This window comes from Myotis daubentonii, chromosome 9 (genome assembly GCF_963259705.1).
Source record: "Myotis daubentonii chromosome 9, mMyoDau2.1, whole genome shotgun sequence".
NCBI classification, from domain to species: domain Eukaryota; kingdom Metazoa; phylum Chordata; class Mammalia; order Chiroptera; family Vespertilionidae; genus Myotis; species Myotis daubentonii.
The window spans coordinates 6,122,393-6,142,490 of NC_081848.1; the positions used below are offsets into that span (position 1 = coordinate 6,122,393).

A 20,098-nucleotide genomic window follows, 5' to 3' on the forward strand; every position below is an offset into this window, starting at 1 on the left:
TCACAAAGACGCGGACTCGAAAACCCCAGAGCCCGGCTCTGGCTCCTTTCTCCCCACTATGCCCCAGTCTACCGCTAGGTTGCCGAGCAGGCTCTCGCGCTCGCCGGACGTGCAGAGCACGCATGCACCTCTCCCGGATTGTTTTGTCAATCCGGGGACCTGCACGCTCACTCTCCACGCCTGTACACCCCCGTTTCCCAGAGATCGATCCCTCCGGTGCAAGGTGAGTGACGGAAATTTGCAACGTCTGCTTTCCAGGCCGCTGTGCTCGGTGTACCGGGCAGGGAACCTCCTAGGGAGATCCTCCAGTCATTGGTCCGACATCGCGCTTGCTGTAAGCGTTCTTAATAAAGGTGTGCAGGAAGCTAGAACCGCCCCCGGAGCCGAGGCCCCACGCACCGGCGCAGGGAGAACACTTTTTCCTAGATGCCCAGGAAGCGAGAAAGAATTTTAACATAAACATATTTGCATACGCCCCTCCCCTTTGTCCCGCCCCTAGGTGGCGCGGGCGCGTCGCCGAACCCCAGCGCCAGGGGGCGGGGTGGGGGATGGGGAAGTCCTCGGAGAGCCGGGTTGGGCTCTCAGCGCTGTGATTGGTCGGTCCTGACTCCGCCTTCAGTGCATGTCATTAGCATATCATTAGCTGTCCGCGCTGGCTCCGGAGGAAGCCGCCGCCGCCAGTCTGAGGCAGGTGCCCGACATGGCGAGTGCTGTGCTGCCGAGCGGATCCCAGTGTGCGGCGGCGGCGGCGGCGGCGGCGGCGGCGCCTCCCGGGCTCCGGCTCCGGCTTCTGCTGTTGCTCCTCTCCGCCGCGGCATTGATCCCCACAGGTAGGTGTGGGACCAGGCCAAGCGGCCCTCTAAATCTCCTAAGGCACCCCAGTAGCCGTAGCCGAGGGGTGGTGGTGGAAACGTTTCCATGACAACCGTCCCCCACTTCCTAAATCCGAGGCGCTGAGAGTGTGGAGAGGAAACTCAGGGCTAAGATGGAAGGGGCTGAGGGGATCGGTCATTCCCCTCTCCCTTGTCCGGCTGGGTGTGAATTAGAGTCCTTAGGGATGGCTGCACCCACATCTTCCCTCCACGGCTTGGCGCGGAGTGGAGTGAGAATGGGGAGCCCGGTTGGGAGGGGGGCTAGAGAATTTGGGGGAAGGGGATGGGTCACAGGCACCCCGCAAACCGTCCAAACTCGCTGTTGTCTCCATAACTTGCAGTCCTCGCCTCTCCCAGGCCACCCATTCACCACCGCCTCTCCAGCGGGCCCCCCGATTCTCCATCCCAAATCCTCCCCGTGACTAGCCGCCGCCTCCAGTGAGATAGATCCTCGCTGCTCCGCAGGACAGCCCCAGACTTGTCTGGTCGCTCTGCGCTCCCCGCGCTCTGCCTGTTCCCGAGCCGCGCGTCCCCAGTGCTCCCGCCAGCCTGCCCGCGGCCCCTGGCCCCCTCCGCCCGGCTGCGGGGCGCCTCGGCCAGGCTCCCGGGAGGGAAAGTTACCGGGTCCGGCCCCGCGGGGGGCGTTTGCTCTCGCCGCCTCTGCGGGTCGAGCCGGGAGCCCGCCGTCGGCCTGCCTCAAGGCATCCTCCGCCGCTTGTGGGGACGCCAGATTTCAGGCTGCCGGTCCTTTGAGCAGCCCCGGGGGTGGCGGAGGGAGCGTTCGCGGCCTTTGCGCCACACGGGCCCCCTTCGGGCCTCCGGGCGCCCCCTGTGTGCAGAGCTGTCTTGGGAATTTGCCCGGGGGCGGCTCTGCACGCCCCGCGCTCTCCCCGCAGACGCGGAGCCCTCGGCCGGAGCTGCCCGGTGGCCGCCGGAGTGCCGGGCGCGTTGGCGCGGACGCGAAAGAAGAGGGCAGTGTTTGCTTTTGCTAACAAAAGGGAGCTCTTCCCCGGCGAAGAGGCCGGCCGTGCTGCACCCGGCCTCCCGTTCCCGCCACCGCCGAGCTCAGCGTTCGCGCAGCTTCCCCGCGCCCCTGGCCTCCTGCAGCGGGCTTGGCGCGGGGAGCCGGGAACCGGGAACCAGGGCGCGAGGCCGCGGGGGGTTGCGGGGGGCGGGGGGAGGTGCTGGAGGGAATGCTGCAGGGCTCGGCGCCTGCAAAGCCCCTCCTTGCAGCTTCGGAGCTGCAGGACCCACGAGCAACAAGTGGCGGAGGACAGCGAGAGCTCAGCCCCCACCTGCAGAGCCCTGGGCCCGGGCCGGCGCAGCGCGGGAGCCTCCGTGCCGCTCCGGGCGCCGCTCCCGGGGCGCCGCTGCGCTCGGGCTGTGCCTTTTGTTTACACGCTAGAGGACACACAGTTACGTAAACACCGCAGGAGCCACGCTGAATGAAATGGGGATGCCTAGGGGTGCTAGCTTTGGGTTTGGGGGATGCCGGGTTGGTTGTTTCCTCCCCAGCACAGGCTTGCAAGGGAGCTCTGTTCGGGGAGCATATTGGGGACGTATCGGGGTGGGAATCTGGCAGCAGCTTCAGTTCCCGAGCGGAGGGCTTTTTCTTCCATGCCACGGTCTGTCTCTCCGGATGTTGTTTATGTGTCCCCCCCCCCCTCCCGAATTCTTAATTTATGAATTACGAGATAATTGGGTTCAGCCGATGCCGGTGTGGTTACAACTTCATTTCGGGTAATGTCTCCGACTGGATGGGTTCAATAAAATGTTCCCGAAAGAGAGTCTTGGTGCTGCTGCATTGTAAAAAGCGCCAGTGTCAGTTAAACGTGAGCGTGAGTAAAGGCTGGGTAGCTGGCGCATAATAGAGGCAACAATAGACTTGTATTGGCTGCAAAAAAGGGGGAGGGGGAAAGCGCTGGTCGGGAATATCGCCTTTTGACAAAAAAAATGGGAGCCGAGCAGTGCCGCTTGGCAGCAGAGCAGGATGAGATGCCACCCCCTCCGTCAAGCCTGCTCATTGAAGGCGCCGAGTAGTAACAACACCACTATATTTGTCACTATCTCGCGGCGAGAGAGAAGTTGCCTTCCTAGCGAGGGATATGTGCTGACTTGGAAAGGAGCGGTCTGGAACTCAGCCGTGCATGTCAGAGCTACAAGAAAATTCTGTTGCCAGTTACCATGGAAGCAGCTTCTTGCTCCTGTGTACCTCTCTGTTTATATTTTGGTTATCAGATTGTGTTCACCTTAGAAAGTAATTGCGTTTGATTTGTAGTGAGGAGGTAGATGGTTTTCAAATCCTTTTTTAAAAAAATGCCTTTGTGCGTGCCTGTGGTCAGTTTGAGGAGGGGTCTGGGTCCTCGGCTACCAGAGAAGATTTCAGCTGGCCACCCGTGACTTTTCTTCCTCAGTCCTCTGAGTTGCAGCTTTCTCGGAGGCCTCCAGTCCCACTCCCAGGATTAGAGAAACCTGTTGGAGCCGTCTTCTAACTTCATTAGCCTTGTTTCATTGACATCCTTGCCGGGATAGCAGTCGAGGGCCATTGTTCAGTAGCTCCTGGTTATGTTTCCCCTGTAACCCAATCCACCCTCCTTTGGAGACAATCTCCCAGCCCTCCTGTGGTGTTTGGATGTTAATGAAATGCAGCTAAAATGGGGTTTTCTGAGCTCATGCCAGTGCAGATCATGCCTGTTCGGTGTTAGCTGCATGATGTTGTTTCTGATTTTGAGCAGACCAGTGGTTGGTCACCCTCCTCTTACCTTCTGCAGCATCCCGGAGGGTGGCTGATGGGTGGGGCTCTGTGGTGGCGCTGGCAAGCCCAGAGGCTGAGTTTTGCCTCTCCTGGCCTGTTGGGGCTTGAATACCAGGATCGGGACTTTGCAGAAGTGCCGCCCTGCTATTGTTGCCTTTCCGTGCATCAAATTGAATAGCCACAGGAGGGACTCGCACTTGTCTGAGATAGCTTTGATAAAATATCCCTCATTAATGCCACTTTATATTTACAGTGTGTCACTGGAGACGCACAAGGCTTCATTTAGTGACTTGTGTGACGAGACAAGCTTGCATTATTTGCCTGGGACGTTTTGGAGGAACAAGAGACCCATTGAGCAATCTTTTGAAATGAACAAATACGGAAAAAGGGGGGAATAAAAGAGGAGGCAGTTCCCTGGAACAAGAGCTTTATTCATATGGATGTTGTACATGCTTTCTCCCGTTTTCTCCAATGGCCCTCCTGGTGAAGGGGAGTGGGACCGGGAAGAAGCCAGCAGGCGGGACACTTTCGCATCCTCTCTCGCTCCCTGACTTCACATTCTTATCTGAGTGGGCCCTCAGCTCCCCAACTGCTCATCTCGCTCCACACCCTCACACACCTCAACAGGTAACAGCTTTCCTGGGTCGAACCGAGATTTTGAAATCCTTCCCAGCAGTGAGTTTCAACAGACGCAAATGCTAGCTCCCCGCTGAGGCTGATGGTTGTCGGAGGATATATTGGTGGAAGGGAAAGAGATGTCACCTTTCTATGACATGTGTCAAGAAGGGGGTTGATAGCAAGTGTCCGACTGGAAAGATGTCTTGCAATTATAATACTAGTCTGACTATTTATTTTCAAAGAAATGTGTGAAAACCAAAATCCAAATTCGATGGTGCTCTGGAAGTTTGCAGTGCCTTCTGCCCCCACTTGCTACATTTTGGCCGCCTACATATGTGAATTCTTATTCCTTGGCTTATGTTGCTTATGATTTTCAGACTTTAGAAAATTGATATTATTGCTGTGAGTATAAACTGTCTTATCCCCTGGGTTTCTGTATGTGCTAACAGTCACTTAGAATTTACATTTTAAAAATGGTGTGTGTGTGTGTGTGTGTATGTGTGTATGTGTGTGTGTTTAATAAAAGGCCCATTTTTACCTGAGTGACCTTCTTAAATTGGGCCAAACTAATCGATGCTATGATTTGAAGAGAAATTTACCAGCATATGAAGAAATGTATAAAAAATAAATCCCCAGTATTCAAATGTCGTGTCTCTTTCTTGGGAAGAATAGTACTGACCATTATGCTGGGCTTTTAAAACTGAAAACCCAGCACAGAAAGGAGAAACCACACAGCGACATCTGTTGCAGAATTGAAAATTTGCTGCTTTGAGTTGGAAGCAATTAGTTCCGTACAAGCACCTAATGGTATCAATTATTGTGTGTGTGTGTGTGCACTCATACAAATATGTATATATACACACATAATGTACATATATGCACACGGAGAAACTCACCCAATGCAATATGCATGTTCACCTTTTAAAGGTATTTTAATAGAAAATGTTCACTTTAGCACCAGAGCTTTTTTCCTTAATGTCACCTGTTGGGGAATTTGAGGTTTTTATAATCCTGGCGTGTTTGAAAGGGGAAGGACATTATTAGAAATCATCTGGTGAAATCTCATTACCTTGCCGTGAGGCAGCTGCAGCCCAGAGGGGGCAGGAGCTTGCTCACCGTTGACCTGAGGCTAAGTTACCTCTGCACCCTGGACAGGGAGCTGGTTCCCTTGAGGTCCAGCCAATGGCCCTTCTCTTCCACCTTCCAGCAGGGATGCCCAGAGAGGGATGTGGATCACGGGGAGACAGTATCTTGGCTGGGAATGGTTTGTATTCTGAAGGCAGCACGATTTATTGCTGTTTTAAGTAATAAACCCATGGATCAGAGGCGTGACCTCTGGGAAGAAAGGCCCAGTTCTTGGTAAGGTTGTCTTTGGTGTTGACAAATGATTCCGAAACCTCTGGACTTGATTTGGCAGCCACCGCGTGAACGCCATCCAGCGCTCCGGCACGGGCGAGCTCAGGGTTGCGTTGCTGTGATAAGTCAAGTGCATGAGAACCACGTTTCAGAATCCTCAGCTTTCGTTTTTCCAGCTTTTGACTTGCCTTTGCAAGGGTTCCTCTTTACCTTAGCGCTCTTCCCCCCTAAGGAAGAAAGGAGGGTCCTTGGTTAATGAGCAGGAACACAGCTTGATTTCCTTACCAGGTGCTTGCCCCTTTTTATGAAGCAGAGGAAAAACGGAGTATGATTTGTTTCTTTTTTTTAAAAAATATTTTTTTGCAAGATGACTTTTTTACATTGGTCGTATTTTCTTTACTTTTCCATTTTACTATGAAAAATTTCAAATACACACGAAAGCGGAAAGACCATAATTAACCCTGTGTGCACATCACCTCGTTCAGTAATTATCCACCTATGGCAACCGATCCTCTGTACTCTCCGCATGTCCTCCCCTTCCCAGATTATTTCACACGAATCCTGGACGTCCTGTTGTTTCTCCCATAGTTTACGTTAGAATGAGTCTCTGTGCAATGCAGTCCTCCTTCCCCCACTCACATAATCACAGTGCCGTTAGTTTAATGTACATCTTCCCCACTGGCCTACGGAATTTTTGCCCTCCCCTTGCTTTACTTAGGAAAGTACCCAGAGTGAAGGCTTGTACGGCGGGTAAAGCTGAGGCAGAAACCAAGAAGCCAGAGTTTGATTACTGCCTGTACTGAGGAGACCCTTTTGCGCGGTTTGGTTTATTTTGAGCAAGGTTTTGTTTGGATTGGAGAAGATGAGTGTTATTGTTGTGTAAATATGGTTGTGTAAATACGCAGTAATTGTGGCTAATCCATCCACTGTGGTGTGCTTCAGAAGCACCGGTTCGAGATTGCATTTCCAGTTCTCATGATGAATACCTCCATCTGAGGACTTCTGTTAGGGTGGCTGGGAGATACATAGCTTCATTTGTATGTTTATCTTAAAATGCCTCCATGCTATATAAAAGGCCTTTGCCTTTTTTGAATATAAGGATTAAAAGAAAAAAATCCTTTTCCCATTTCTGACTGGCTTAGTGCTAATTTCTCCCTGTATTCTGTGACTGAAGTGATCGCAGAATTCTTCTGCACTGCAGGAAACCCATACAACAAGCTGTGAGCATTTGGGTTGAATTTTTGTAGGATAGGGGCACCAGGTAGGGAGAAAGACGATCACTATTTTTACTTATCAGCATTTGCCTCATTGATTTAAAATATGAATTTTTAATTTTAACTAGAAATGTTGAAATGCTTCAGTATTAATTTCTGAACTTCTTTGTGTTTTTTTTTTTTTTTTGTAAATAGGTTGTTCCATTTTCCAAAGTTCATGAAATGTGAGTCTGTGTGCGTATGTGTGTGTGTGTGTGTGTGTGTGTGTTAAGAGGTTCTTTCTCAAATGTATTTAATGTGGACTATAAATCAGAAGCATTTGGTTTTTTTGGTTTCCAGCCAAACAAGCAATTACACATGAGATGGTTTTGAGGGGTCTGAGCTGCTTGGCCAGGTGAAAAACACAAAAGAATGCCTACATTCAAGGTTTGGGGAGGGGGAGCGCCACCAAATTCGAATAAACAGCCTTTGTTTGGAAACCAGCAATGAAGGAAGGAACCCACTGGAATGTTTGTAATTACAAGTAGCACCTCCTTGTTTAAATTTCAGAAGCCACAGTTTCTTTTTCAGAGATTTAAATTGCAGGCTCCAGCCAGCAGCTGCTGTTGTGGTTAATGGGCAGTTTCTCTTTGAAGACCTTCCAGGGCTGGTCTCAAAAGCGTGGTGCAGTTGGCCTTGAACTAGGGTGAGAAGAAAAGGCGACGGAGGGGTCTCTGTACATGCACAGCAAAGGCGATGTGTGGCCTCTCCTCCTCCGAGGAGAGCCTGCGGTCAGGTGGAGAGAGCTGGCCCTGAGAAGATGTTATGGTGACAGGTATCTTGAATCTCTTAAGAGAGGTGTGGGCCGGGAAGATTTTTTCTCTTAGTAGATGTTTTACTGGAATATAGTCATTTGACCCAACATTTTGATCTAGATATTTCAGAAATGTTAAATAGGCTTGAATGAAAGTGCTCTGATATATATTTAAATGCTACTCAGTGTTTGAAGTTGATACTCCAATGACATGGACCTTTAAAAAGGCCTAGAATAAGCATCGCACTCTTGGCAGTCGTCCTGAGTAAGACAGGCGCTCCAGTGCTGCTCAGCATCCAGCAGGGACTGTAATGCCAGCTTGGAATTAAGTTAGGAGGTCCCTGGAGGGGGCAGGGAGGCATCTACCCAAACACCAAGGGCTCACCTGCCCCGGTCATATCTCCCATTGTCTGCACCCTCTCTCCACTTGGCTAGGATTAACCTGAAGTTAACATGTCAGAAATGGAACTTTCATCTTTTTCTGTCATTGCATGTGACACCATTGTCACCCTGGTCTCTAAGGCCCCTGAATTTGGAGTCTTTTCCCTCCGTGACTTCCACTCCTGGCTGAAATGAAATGGGCTGATTGCTTCTCCACAACATTGTCTGGACGCCTCGGCGTCCTGCCTCGCCAGATCATGTTGCACTAGCAGCAGCGTCCTAGCCAGGTCCCCTGACCACTGTGTCGGAATATGTCCACCTACACGACGCTGTGCTCCTCTGGACAGGACCGTGCTGCGTCCCTTTCAGAAAGCCTCGTCTCCCACGCTCGCTTCTTGTATCAGCTCAGCATCCACACTGTTCTGTCTTCAGGCTGCTCCTTCCTCAATTGCGGTCTCACTTCCTCTCTAACTGTCCTAATTTTTTATTACCGTTCAGCCCAATTCTGATGGGACCGGGAGACCGTGATTCTCCAGTGAACCAGAGGAAGAAAGTGGTTCCACTGATCCGTCTTCAGCTGTTGCCTTTGCGTAAAACTGCTCTCTTATCCTTTCCTTAGCCGCTTGGTTTATAGGTGCAGGACGCCTGCTTCTCCTTGCCTACCTTGAGAATAAGCATCTTCCCTTTGCATCTTTCAGTTTAACCAACCCATCCTTATCTTCTTCTGCTTTACAGGTATATATGTTTATGCGTGTGTTTTTACAGTAAGCCGAAGTGTGTGGCTATTATGGCCATTATTTTACTGGAAAAATTTAAAGGTTAGAATGTGGAAAGTGTGTCACCCCTGTTTGGTGATATGCGTTTGAATGAGGGCAAATCACAGGCCGGCAAAGTAAGACCTTCAGACACAAAGGCAAGCTCTAGAGCAGTGCTGGCGAACCTATGACACGCGTGTGAGAGGTGACACGCGAAGTCATTTTTTTGGTTGGTTTTTCTTTGTTAAATGGCATTTAAATATATAAAATAAATATCAAAAATATAAGTCTTTGTTTGACTATGGTTGCAGATATCAAAAATTTCTATATGTGACATGTCACCAGAGTTAAGTTAGGGTTTTTCAAAATGCTGACACGCCGAGCTCAGAAGGTTCGCCATCACTGCTCTATAGGATAGGAAGGGCTCAGAGGTCAGGGTCAGGATCAGGGTCAGGGTCAGGGTCAAGGGGGCTTTATCTGGAGCTGCTGCTGTGCGGTAAATGAGACCAGGCCCCTGCAGAGGGCCCCACATAGGAGCCGTTGTAGAAGAGTGGTTGGTGCTCATGTGTGGTCTGTCCAGTTACCAGGGTACCTCCCTGGGGGCCGGAGGGAAGTGCTAAAGCCCAGGCCTCTGCCAGCCAGTGTTTGAAATGGCGTGGATCTTGGGAGCAGAGCCGCCTGCCTGCACGGTCACCTCCAGCATCGCACTAGCTGATCGCATCGGGGCTGACTTGTCACTGGCTCTAATCGCTGAGCCTGTTATCTTAAGGATCTGTTCAAAGCCTTCACCTGGTAGTAGTATGTGCCACAGTCCATCCCTTATTTTTCCCTTGTTTGGACCTTCCTCTGCCCAGTTGGGTTTTTGCTGGTAGAAGGTTATGTAGCATGATACTTCAGTGATAGCTAAGCTGGCTGATCCTGGAGTCTCTGGGGACAGTCTTGGGGAAAAGGTGTGTATTTGGCTCTTTGCCGAACGTGCCTGTGGTCAGCGAGCCGCCCAGACTCACTACAGTCATCAGCCAGGTGTCTCCTCTGAGCAGGCGAGGAACATCGCTTCATCCCTCCTGCGGAACCCCCTACCCAAACAAACAGTGATACTTCACAGACAGGAGGAAACAAGTGAATCTAGTACTAAGTTACTGCCCGAGAGGTTTTATCTCTTAAAGCAGTGGTTCTCAACCTTCCTGATGCCGCGACCCTTTAGTACAGTTCCTCATGTTGTGGTGACTCCCAACCATAAAATTATTTTCCTTGCTACTCCATAACTGTAATGTTGCTACTGTTAAGAATCGTAATGTAAATATCTGATATGCAGGATGTATTTTCATTGTTACACATTGAACATAATTAAAGCATAGCGATTAATCACAAAAACAATATGTAATTATATATGTGTTTTCCAATGGTCTTAGGCGACCCCTGTGAAAGGGTCGTTTGACCCCCTAAGGGGTTGCGACCCACAGGTTGAGAACCGCTGTCTTAAAAGGTTCACATAAAGATTCGCTTAAATGACTCGGAGCCTCACTTTTCCCGTGCGTGTCCTTTGAGCACACATGGAGCAGAGACCTCGTTTCCTTTCTTTTAGTTGGTTGGTCATCACCTGAATGTTGGCTGCTGATCGTTTCCCTTTTCTGGGGCAAAGCTGTCTGTCTCCGGGCCCAGCTGGCCCGCGGAAAGCGGAATACCCAGGGTAGGTTTCCGAGGGATGGAGCCCGGTGAGTTAGGACGAGCAGAAACAAGCTGCCTTACAGGGAGCTAAAAATAAAAGAAGATCATATATGTGAACATGTGAAAAGGGAGTTTTATAGGTATGTATGGCTTTTATTAAAACAGCCACTGTTTAGTGATGAGGGTTTTATGTCTCAGACTACTGCTTATCACATTGTAAATCTCCCATGTTTGGGAATACTGAAACATAAATACCATACTGATAGGATTAATTCAGGATATTCTGTCTCTAAGGTGAAACTGAAGAATAACCTGCAGTTTAAAATTTTTTTGTAAGTAAATGGAATCATCTAGTACTGACAGTGATAATAATCTCAAATTTCTGGACCTTTTTAACACAGAGAGGACTATATTATTTTGCCTAACCTCCTGTATTTTAATACACTATATTTAAATGAAGAATTTGGCCTGGCTGGTGTGACTCAGTGGTTGAGTGTCAACCCAGGAACCAGGAGGTCACTGCTAGATTCTGGTCAGGGCACATGCCCGGTTGTGGTTTCGATCCCCAGTAGGGGGTGTGCAGGAGGCAGCAGAACAATGATGTTTCTCTCTCATCTGTGTTTCTGTCTCTCTATCCCTCTTCCTTTCTGTCTTTCTAAAAATCAATAAAAACGTATTTTTTAAATACTTTATATAAAAAAAAGAATTTGGTAAGGCATGTGTTGGAAAAAATGAGATTTTAAAAGTGACTTTTAAGTGGAGCACCTGCTTTTACACCAGGCACTGTGTTGGGTGCATCCATAGTTGGGTGGGTTGATGTCTGTCTTCCAGAAGTTTACAGACAGTTTTTTTTCAGCTTTTATTTTGAAAACTTTCAAAACCACAGGAAGGATGAAAGAAAAGGACAATGACTGTGTGTACTTCCCCAGGTTCATCGACTGTTAAAAGTTGCCCGTTTGCTTTCTCTCTAGCTCTCTGAATAATGTGGACAAACATCTTTTCTTTTTGTACGGAACCAGGTGAAAGCCAGTTGAAGGCAGGGACAGTACCCCCTGCATGACTTCAGCTCCTAACTCCTGAGAATAAGGACATTGTTTACCTGCGCAACCTCAGTACCATTATTGTGTTCATGAAACTCAACATTGATTTAATAGTACCTCATGTCTAGCCCATATTCAACTTCTCTTGTTGTCCCGGAAATATCCTTTATATGTTTCCTCGTCCTTCCTGATCCAGGCCTCGTCAGAGATCACACATGGGATTTGGTGTTCCTGTCTTTCTTAGGCTAGTACCGTTCCCTCCCTGAACCTTCTCTTTCAAGGCTTTGTAAAGGGGGCTGTCTTCCATGGCGTTGACATTTTGATGCGCCCAGACCTGCTGTTTTACAGAACGTCCCGCAGTTTTTCTACAGGGCGTTGATCCTTCCTCGTAGCTCCGTTCAGACTACAGACTGGGTAAGAACGCTGCACGCCCATGTTGCCACTTCGCCACCTTCTTACAGAACCACATCAAGGGGATGTAATATCAGTTTGTCATATTATTGGTGATGGTCAGCTTGACGCCTTGGTTAATGATAAAAATTTAGTTACTTTGTTTCGATGGATTTATTGATTTGTCTGTTAATGTCCCTTTATGATTAATAAGTAATTTGTGGGATATTTTGAGCTGAAGATCCAGTTTTCTAATAAGATTTCATCGAGCATTTTTAGCAGCATTGATAAATCTTGTCTGAATCAAATATTATACCAGTAGGTCCTGCCTGGGTGTCGTCCCATACACCAAAAGGCTGGGGGTTCAATTCCCAGTCAGGACACATACCTAGGTTGCGGGTTCCCTCCCTGGTCGGGGTGCGTGCAGGAGGCAATGAGTCGATGTTTCTCTCTCTCTCTCTCTCTCTCTCTCTCTCTCTCTCTCTCTCTCTCTCATCAATATAAAAACATATCCGTGGGTGAGGATTAAAAATATATATAACGGTAATTACTAAATTGTGTTTTTTCTAATTCTGTCATTCCCCGGCCTTGGCCAGAGGCAGGCTTGCCTGAAGAAGAGCTTGCCTTTCCTCCGCCTCTCCTTTGATAAAAATCACAATGGACTCCGATTTTAAAAATTCAGTGTGATTATATTTCATTATCGTCAAATTTGGCCAGTGGGAACCCCTTTAGTCTGGCTCTGATTCCTTTTGATATAGCTCTGTTAATTTTTAAGAACTTTCTTATTTTCTGTCACAAGAAGATGTCTGAGCTCACATTGTATTTTCTCTGCCCCAGACCTGGAATCAGCTATTTCTCCCAGATGTCCTGGTTTCTTTTCGTATTTAAATATCAGAGGAGTGCTCATTGCTATGGACTTATCTTTGTTTCAGTGGGCAAACTAGGACATATATATATATACATGTATATATATATAATTTTTTATTTTTATATAAATTTATCTATATATTTTTCTTTATATTTATTCATTTAAATCATGAGTTCATACTGATGCTTTCAATTCCAGTCTAACACCCCAAGATTCTTTCTCTCCTTCTCCTGTTCCTTATTTGTATCTTCTCAGCCACACTAATGTCTTATAATTAATGCAAAATAGTTTTGGAATTATTCCACTAAGACCGCTTTAGACACCGAATCTACCAAGTATAGCTCGGGCTCCTTTTGCCTTTAAGTGAGATTCCAGGGCGGCCAGGCAGGGCACTGTGCTCACAAGATCACAGGAACAAGGCTCAACAATCAAAGCTGCAAAAAGAATTCTCACTTCCTCCCTTACCTTCTGGCCAGTCCCATCCATCTTCCCATGTAGTAGCCAATTCCATTCCTCTCTCATGTATCCTTTCTATTTGTCCTTTCAAAAAATAATAGGTAGCATTGTTCTTTCTTTCCACACATTCCACACGCTGCGTTAGCATCTGCTTATACTCCGTCTCCTTATTTGACAGACCCTGGCTTCTCAGTTATTTTAATGAGTTGCCCCCATTGGGCTTTATTTTACTTTAGAAGCCTTCATCTTTCTTTTAATTCTCCAAGTTACTTATATGAAAGCAGGGGCCGGGTGGCTCCTTCGCATACAGCGCAGTGTGTCTCTGATGTTTAATACTGTTGCCTTATTCTGTCTCTCCCTAGTTATCTTTTACCCTTCTCCTCAGCCACTACAGTGGCATATCTGTTTCTCAAGCCTCACTGCCCCACTCCCCTCCCTTTCTGAAGGTTTGGTGTCCTTAGTTGCTCTACACGGCCTTTTGCATCTAAACCTCAGACTGTTCTAAAGCTGTCTATTGGACATCTCAATCTGGGTGTCCCACAGTTACCTCAAATGACAATACTGACAAAGCAGCTATCACTTATTTAGTAGCTTCATTCATGATCTCATTTAATTCCGGCCCCAGGAGGAGTTGCCCGTTTTGCTTCATTCCAGATGAGGAAGCAGAGAGGATGATAGATCCCTTGTCCAGAAGGCACAAGTAATAAAGTAGCAAACCCAGATCTATTTTCAGAACCCATAGTTTTAAACACTTATCTATCTATCATCTATCTATCTATCTATCTATCTATCTATCTATCTATCTATCTATCATCTATATATATAAAAAGCCAATGGCCGTAACGCCATAACGCCGGAACGACCAAACGACCGGCCACCAGGAGGTGCATTGATGGGTCCCGCCCATGGTGGCGTGGTGGAGTTGGGTCCTGTGGCGGTTTTGTGCGCTGGGCCTCTAGTATTTTTCTAAAATTCCAGATGTCTACAACGGAACTTAACATTTTTTTCTCCCCAAACCTCCCTCCATTCTGTGTTTACTCTTGAGTAGAAGGGTACCACCATTGACCCAATGAGTTAAATAAATCTGAGAGACATTTTAGGCTTTCTTCCTTTGCTATTCTTAACCCCTCTGTTAGTTACTAAGTCCTGCCTACCTCTTGCATTCACTCATCTATTTCACCACCACTGTTTTAGTTTACCCTTATTCTCATTTTACAGATGATGAAAGATTTAAATTAATGTAACAGCCCCTTAATTGGTCTGTTTATCTATAGTCTCATCCCTTGTAGTGCATACTTAATACTGCTTCTAGACAGATCTTTCTAAAATACACAATAGGTGTCACTCTCTTGCTTAAAATCTTTGCACGTTTTCTCAGCACCTTAAAGACCAAGCTTGCCTGTTTCATCATGGCCTGTAGTGCCCTTCCTCACTCGACTCCTGTCGTCCTCTCAAGCTCATCTCCTGCCACCTGCACACGCCACGTTCTTGCTGTAGGACTGCTTTAGGTGCTACACACTTCTTTACCAAGGTAAAGCCATGATCTCACAGGCTCTCTGCTTTTTATATGTTACCGGCTCCTCCTTATGTATATGGCTTATTTCTACATGTCTTTGAGATCCAGCTCAAAGTTTTGCGAAGAAACTTCCATGACTCTTCAGGTTGGTTAGATGCCTTTTCTTTGCGCCCCTCCTGACTTATCTTCTTCCTTCCCATCAAGCATCTTTCTCTGAACTGCCCCGTGTTCCTTCTACATACCGTGCATTTCATATTTGTCCAACTTGTTTTCACCAACAGAAATGTCCCACCCTCTGGTCTTCCATGACAGCATGTTTAAATCCTATGCATTCAAAAGACCCAAGTCCAGTGTTTTCCAAATCTAATCTGATTGGCAGCCTGAATGTAATGTTTTTCTTTCAATTTCCATTACAATTTCTCTAGCCTTTCCATGACTTTTGACACCTTCTACATACATATTGACATGTGTCTATGGATATATGTATCATAACCCCTTAACAGAGCACAATGCCCTACATAGTATGTGCTCAATAAATGTTTGTTGAAACAATGATTGAAATGGAAATTAGGTAACCATCACCATTAAATCGTTTCTAGCCCTTTCAAAATAAATATGAGCAGAGGACATAATGAAGACTAGTATAAAAATGAATTCCTTGAGGTTGTTTTTTCACTCACATTTTCCTATTACACAATCTGATTTCAATAGTTTCTCCTTTCTTATTTGTTCTGAATCCTGGTAGTTGGGGTATAGAATTTGTACTGGGCCTTTGTGTTCATAAATTTAACTTAGTGGTTGTCATCTTATCAGCTTTTAGAACTGTAACTCTTTGTAGAAGTTGTTTATTCTCTCATTATGGATGAAGAGCTACCAGAATGCCTGAGTTTTTCATAGTCTGGAGGACTGACTTTTAGTGTGTTTGTTCATACTTGGTTGTTGGGCAATCGGAGAGATTTTAGATCACCAGCCCAGATAAGAAAACCTCTTTCTATGTAATCACCCCACAGCCCCGGGATGGCTGGACTTTACGTCACTGCTAAGGCCATACTGGCACTTCAGAGTTGAAGCAACAAACCCAGAAACTTATCTCAGGGGCCATCTGCCCCTCTTCTCCTCAGTTTTCATGAGTCTTTTCTTAAAACTGAGAGATATTCTTAGGAGAGGCATGGTGAACATGGAGATTTACACCTCAGGGTGACCGTTTTCCCATACAGTAATAAAGATATATGTGGAGTCAGTGGCTACAGGATCAAAAAACAGATCTCAGCAGTTGGATCAGACATGAGAAATGGCTTGATGCTGTGTTTTAAAAACCTGAGCTGGGTAAGGCAGTCTGTTTTATGGAGATGCTTGCGCTGTTTGTGTGGCTGTAGTTGGTGCTAAATAAAACTGTGGCAAAATTAAGCTTGTAAAGTTAATTGCCTACTACCAATCTAGTTTTAAACAGAAGGATTTCCTGTTGGTTGTTCATGGAAGATGGGAGAAATTTTACATGCAGGCAGAGGGAGAGAGTTTGCTAACATTACCTTTTAATTTAGGAGAAGTTTGGAGTTTGTTTTTTCCTGTGATATAGAGGTGGAGCCCACTCTAACCAGAGTTTATTGCTGTAATATTTTAAAAATGCATTAGTGACACTGATATATCTGTGACCTTGTAAAGGTATTTTTTGAGGGGAGGGGGGTGGCCAGCCTTTCTCTCACTGTCCTAAGTGATGTCTGCTTAACTAACTCCCTGTCAGGGAGGGGCCAGAGGACCCCTGAGAACTTGTTTTCATGGCTTATTTCTAAGGTGTTCCCTTCACGTTCCCATCCATCCACTTAGAATTCTTTGCTCTGCCGAAGGCATGCATCCAGCCTAGACTGTGTTTGGTGCTTAAAATGCTCTGAGTTAAGGGGAATCATAGCGATTTAGTGAAGCTTCCTTTGTAGCTGTAGAGCTCTGTATTGTCTTAGGTTACACAGCTTGAAACTCTTAGGCATCGTGTGTGAATTATTGCAATTAGTTGAGGTTTTGAGCGGAAGGACATATCTCCATGTACCATTTCCCCTTGTTGGTAAATATTTTTTAGGGGGGTTTGACTTCCTAAGAAATGTTTCAAGGCAGAGGCATTAAACCCTTCCTTTCCACCATGAATCTTGGTAAATATAGCTTTACCAGAGGCCTGATGCACGAAGATTCATGCAAGAATGGGCCTTCCTTCCCCTGGCTGCCAGCACCGCCTTCACTCCTGCTGGAGCCACCTTTCCGCCTTCCCACGCTGCCCAAAGGCCTGGAGTGGCTGGGGTAGTGGGGAACGCCTGCGTCGTCCTCGCCTCGCCCCTGTCCGCTCTGCACCCGCATATGCAAATTAACCCACCATCTTTGTTGGGCTAATTTGCATGCTCACTCCTGATTGGCTGGTGGGCATCATGAAAGTATGGTCAATTTGCATTTTTCTCTTTTATTAGTGTAGATTAGCATGGCCTACTGCCAAGTACTATGAATGGTTTGATAGTGATATTCAAGAAAAATTGTATCTTTGAAACACAAATTTTGTCAGTTTATTAATATATAGTACATGATGATATTCCCTAAGAGAGAAGAGGCTAGTTAGTCAGTTTCTTCTAGAATTAGGTGAGTAGTGTTCCAAGCATCCTATTTAAAAACAATTGCTCTAGGTCCTGCTTATTTCATTATTTTGGTCATTTGCATGAAAACAAGTTGGTTCTTTAAATAACCCCATTCAGTTTTCTTTTTGTTGTAAAATGTTATTTATCAAGTATTATATTCCATTCATGCAGTAGCATGAATCAGGCCTAAAATAGTAATGGAACTTTTTTTCTTTTAAAACCAAAAATATCTCCCATTTTTATTTTCATTTACCTATGATTATATCTCTTTATTCTTGTTTTATAAAGTGAGTGCATACAGTGTTACACTTTAATAGAATATTTTTAAGGTATTAGGATTTTTTAAGATAAGGTCATCACCTTGAAGATTTTGACCTGAACCTTTGATGAAATAAAGGAGCAAGAAAAGGACAGACTTACACAAAAAGATGAATATATAATCTACTTACGGAATAACTGATAAGAGTAAAATTCATTTTATAACATTTATCTGTTTCTAGTTCCCAAAGCTCTACTAGACATTTCAACAAGAGGATATCTACATTTATATATTGGATCTCCAAAGCATCCCTTTGAAAAAAATGTTCAACTCTCTTGAAAAAGGTTTGAAAACCAAGCGCCTAAACAGAATGAGTCCTTTCCGGTTAAAAACAACAAAGCTAGAGAGAATGAATGACAGTTTACTGAGAGCATGTCAGGGCTGAGGCCAAAGCCACGGGCAGCAATGAGGAATGTGACTGGCGCCTAAACAGAGAACTGGATTCGGAGCTGGGATTTCAGATCACTGTCATCTCCGTCCTTCTATCGGAAGGACAGAAAGAAGGGAGCTAACATGGAGTTGGAGGCTTTTCATTTAAACGAAGTCTCGCAAACATGGGCAAGATTTCCACCAAGAAAGATGGGAAGAAAGGACATTCCAGGCTGAGGAAGGAGGAAAGCTAAAATGGCTAATGAGAGATGAGATTAGCAAAAGATAGCTGGGGTCCAGATTGTGAAAAAACTTTGAATGCCAAGTTTAGATTTAGTTCAGGAGATCATGGGGATTTTGGACAATGAAGAAGCATCGGATTGGTGCTGTAGGAATGTGATTTGGCAATGGTTTGTGATCAGATAGAAATGAGAAATTGGTTAGTGGTGTAATAATTCAAGTGACTAGGGTGGAGGAGGAAGAATAAAGGTAGAATTGATTGGATTTGGTGGCTAACTGGAGAATGGGGATTGAGAAAAATAAAGACTGGAAATGAAGCTGTGCTTCGAATTTGAACATGAGTGGCTTAGGAGAATGGCTGTTCAAATGAACAGAAATACAAATATATGGTAGCTTTTTTAAGGGAAGACAATAAGCTGGGTTTTGAGCTGCCATTAGAACATGGTGGAAATGTTTAGAAGGTAGTTTGAAATGTGGTGCTGGAATTTAGGAGAGAAGTTGGGAGCAGAGCTGGAGATGAGATCTGAAAGTCACCTATAAAGAGTTTATAGTGCAAGTTCTATATTGTGCATTCAGTTATTTATTTGACATAAATGTGTTGAAATGCCCAAAGCGTGCCAAACATAGTATTGGGTGTTGGAGATGAGTGTATGAGAGGTCCTGAAGGAGTGATGCATAGAGGTAGAATGTTAAGGAAAGTGTGTTTTTAGGAGGCAAGATAAGGAACTGTGTGATGAACACCAGGAAGGACTAGTCAGAGGACTGGAGATTAATGTTGCTGAAAGAGGAGGGAGTAGTAGATGGAAGATAGGCTTGCTGACGTGGGATGGAAGTTCGTTAAGTTGCCAGAGAGTCAGAAAGTGGGGAGAGGAATGAATTCTCTTGGAAGTGAATGAATTCTAGGGAGGAGGTTGTGTAAGAATGAAGTTAGGCTTAGGTAACAGCCAGTCACACAGCTAGGATGTGGCAACACTCAGATTTTTGAACTGGAACATGCTGTAATGACTCCAGTTCTCCTTGTAGTGTACCAGTACACCTGATCATGCCTTTACCATGCTATAGGGAACTGTGGAGTATCCATGTTCCTTAAAATGTTTTAAAAATTCTTGAGGTTGTGATGTTGAATAAAGGAGAAATTAATAAAGCTCACAACTGTCCTTGTATTTTATGTAATGAATGACAGTTTTGGCAGGCTGAAGCATGGAGGGAGGATGGTGAGAAGCTGTTTTTCTGGGATTGTGTTTCTTTAACAACCTCCACCAGAGAACAAAAACAAATCTTAGTGTAGCACAGGGAGCACTTTCAGGATGGCAGGACGAATCTAGGTCAATTTACTGGCAACTCTTATTCTTCAGGTAGATTAATGTTTGCATCCTGGTTTTCAACATACTGTGCAAAGTCCGGAAAGACTGGGCATGGTTCCTTAGTGAAGATTAGTCAGCAGGGGGTCATGGATTCAACTGATGTGTGGGAGCGTTTTTCTCTACAGCTGAGTAATGACAGTATAGCTCAGGCCTAATATGGTAACCTGCATCTCCTTAACCCTTCCATGTAAAAGATACATCTTTGTGGAATTTTTCCATATTGTCTTTAGGAGATGACTGGTCTTCTGTAGGTAGTAGGACCAGAAAGTAGCTCAATTTAGCAGTGGAGCTGTGAAACTGGAGCTGGCTAGTCTAGCATCTTTAGCATATTTTCTCCTGCCACGCCGCTCCAGTGCTGTCCAAGAGAACGTTCTGTGATGGTGCAAATAGTCTGTATCTGTGCTGTCCAGGATATAGCCACGTGTGTCTGTTGAGCACCTGAAATGTGGCTAGTGGGAAGCAAATTAAAAAAAAAATATATATATATGTATGTATATAATGTGTATATATAT

The 20,098-nt window shown here is 45.9% G+C and overlaps 1 protein-coding gene across 7 annotated transcripts in view; it reads left to right on the forward strand.

Moving 5' to 3' along the window:
• Positions 1-658: 658 nt before the first annotated feature.
• The window catches only part of CADM1 (cell adhesion molecule 1), a 351,444-nt gene continuing 332,004 nt past the window's right edge, over positions 659-20,098 (forward strand). For 6 of the 7 annotated variants that reach the window (XR_009454350.1, XM_059707809.1, XM_059707810.1 and 3 more), the window contains exon 1: positions 659-830. Coding sequence is in view for 6 of the 7 variants with exons in the window: in XM_059707809.1 (XP_059563792.1) it covers positions 701-830 (130 nt within the window). In the remaining variant the exon portion in view is untranslated. The remainder of the gene's footprint in view (positions 831-20,098) is intronic. The other variant, XM_059707812.1, reaches the window with a different exon arrangement.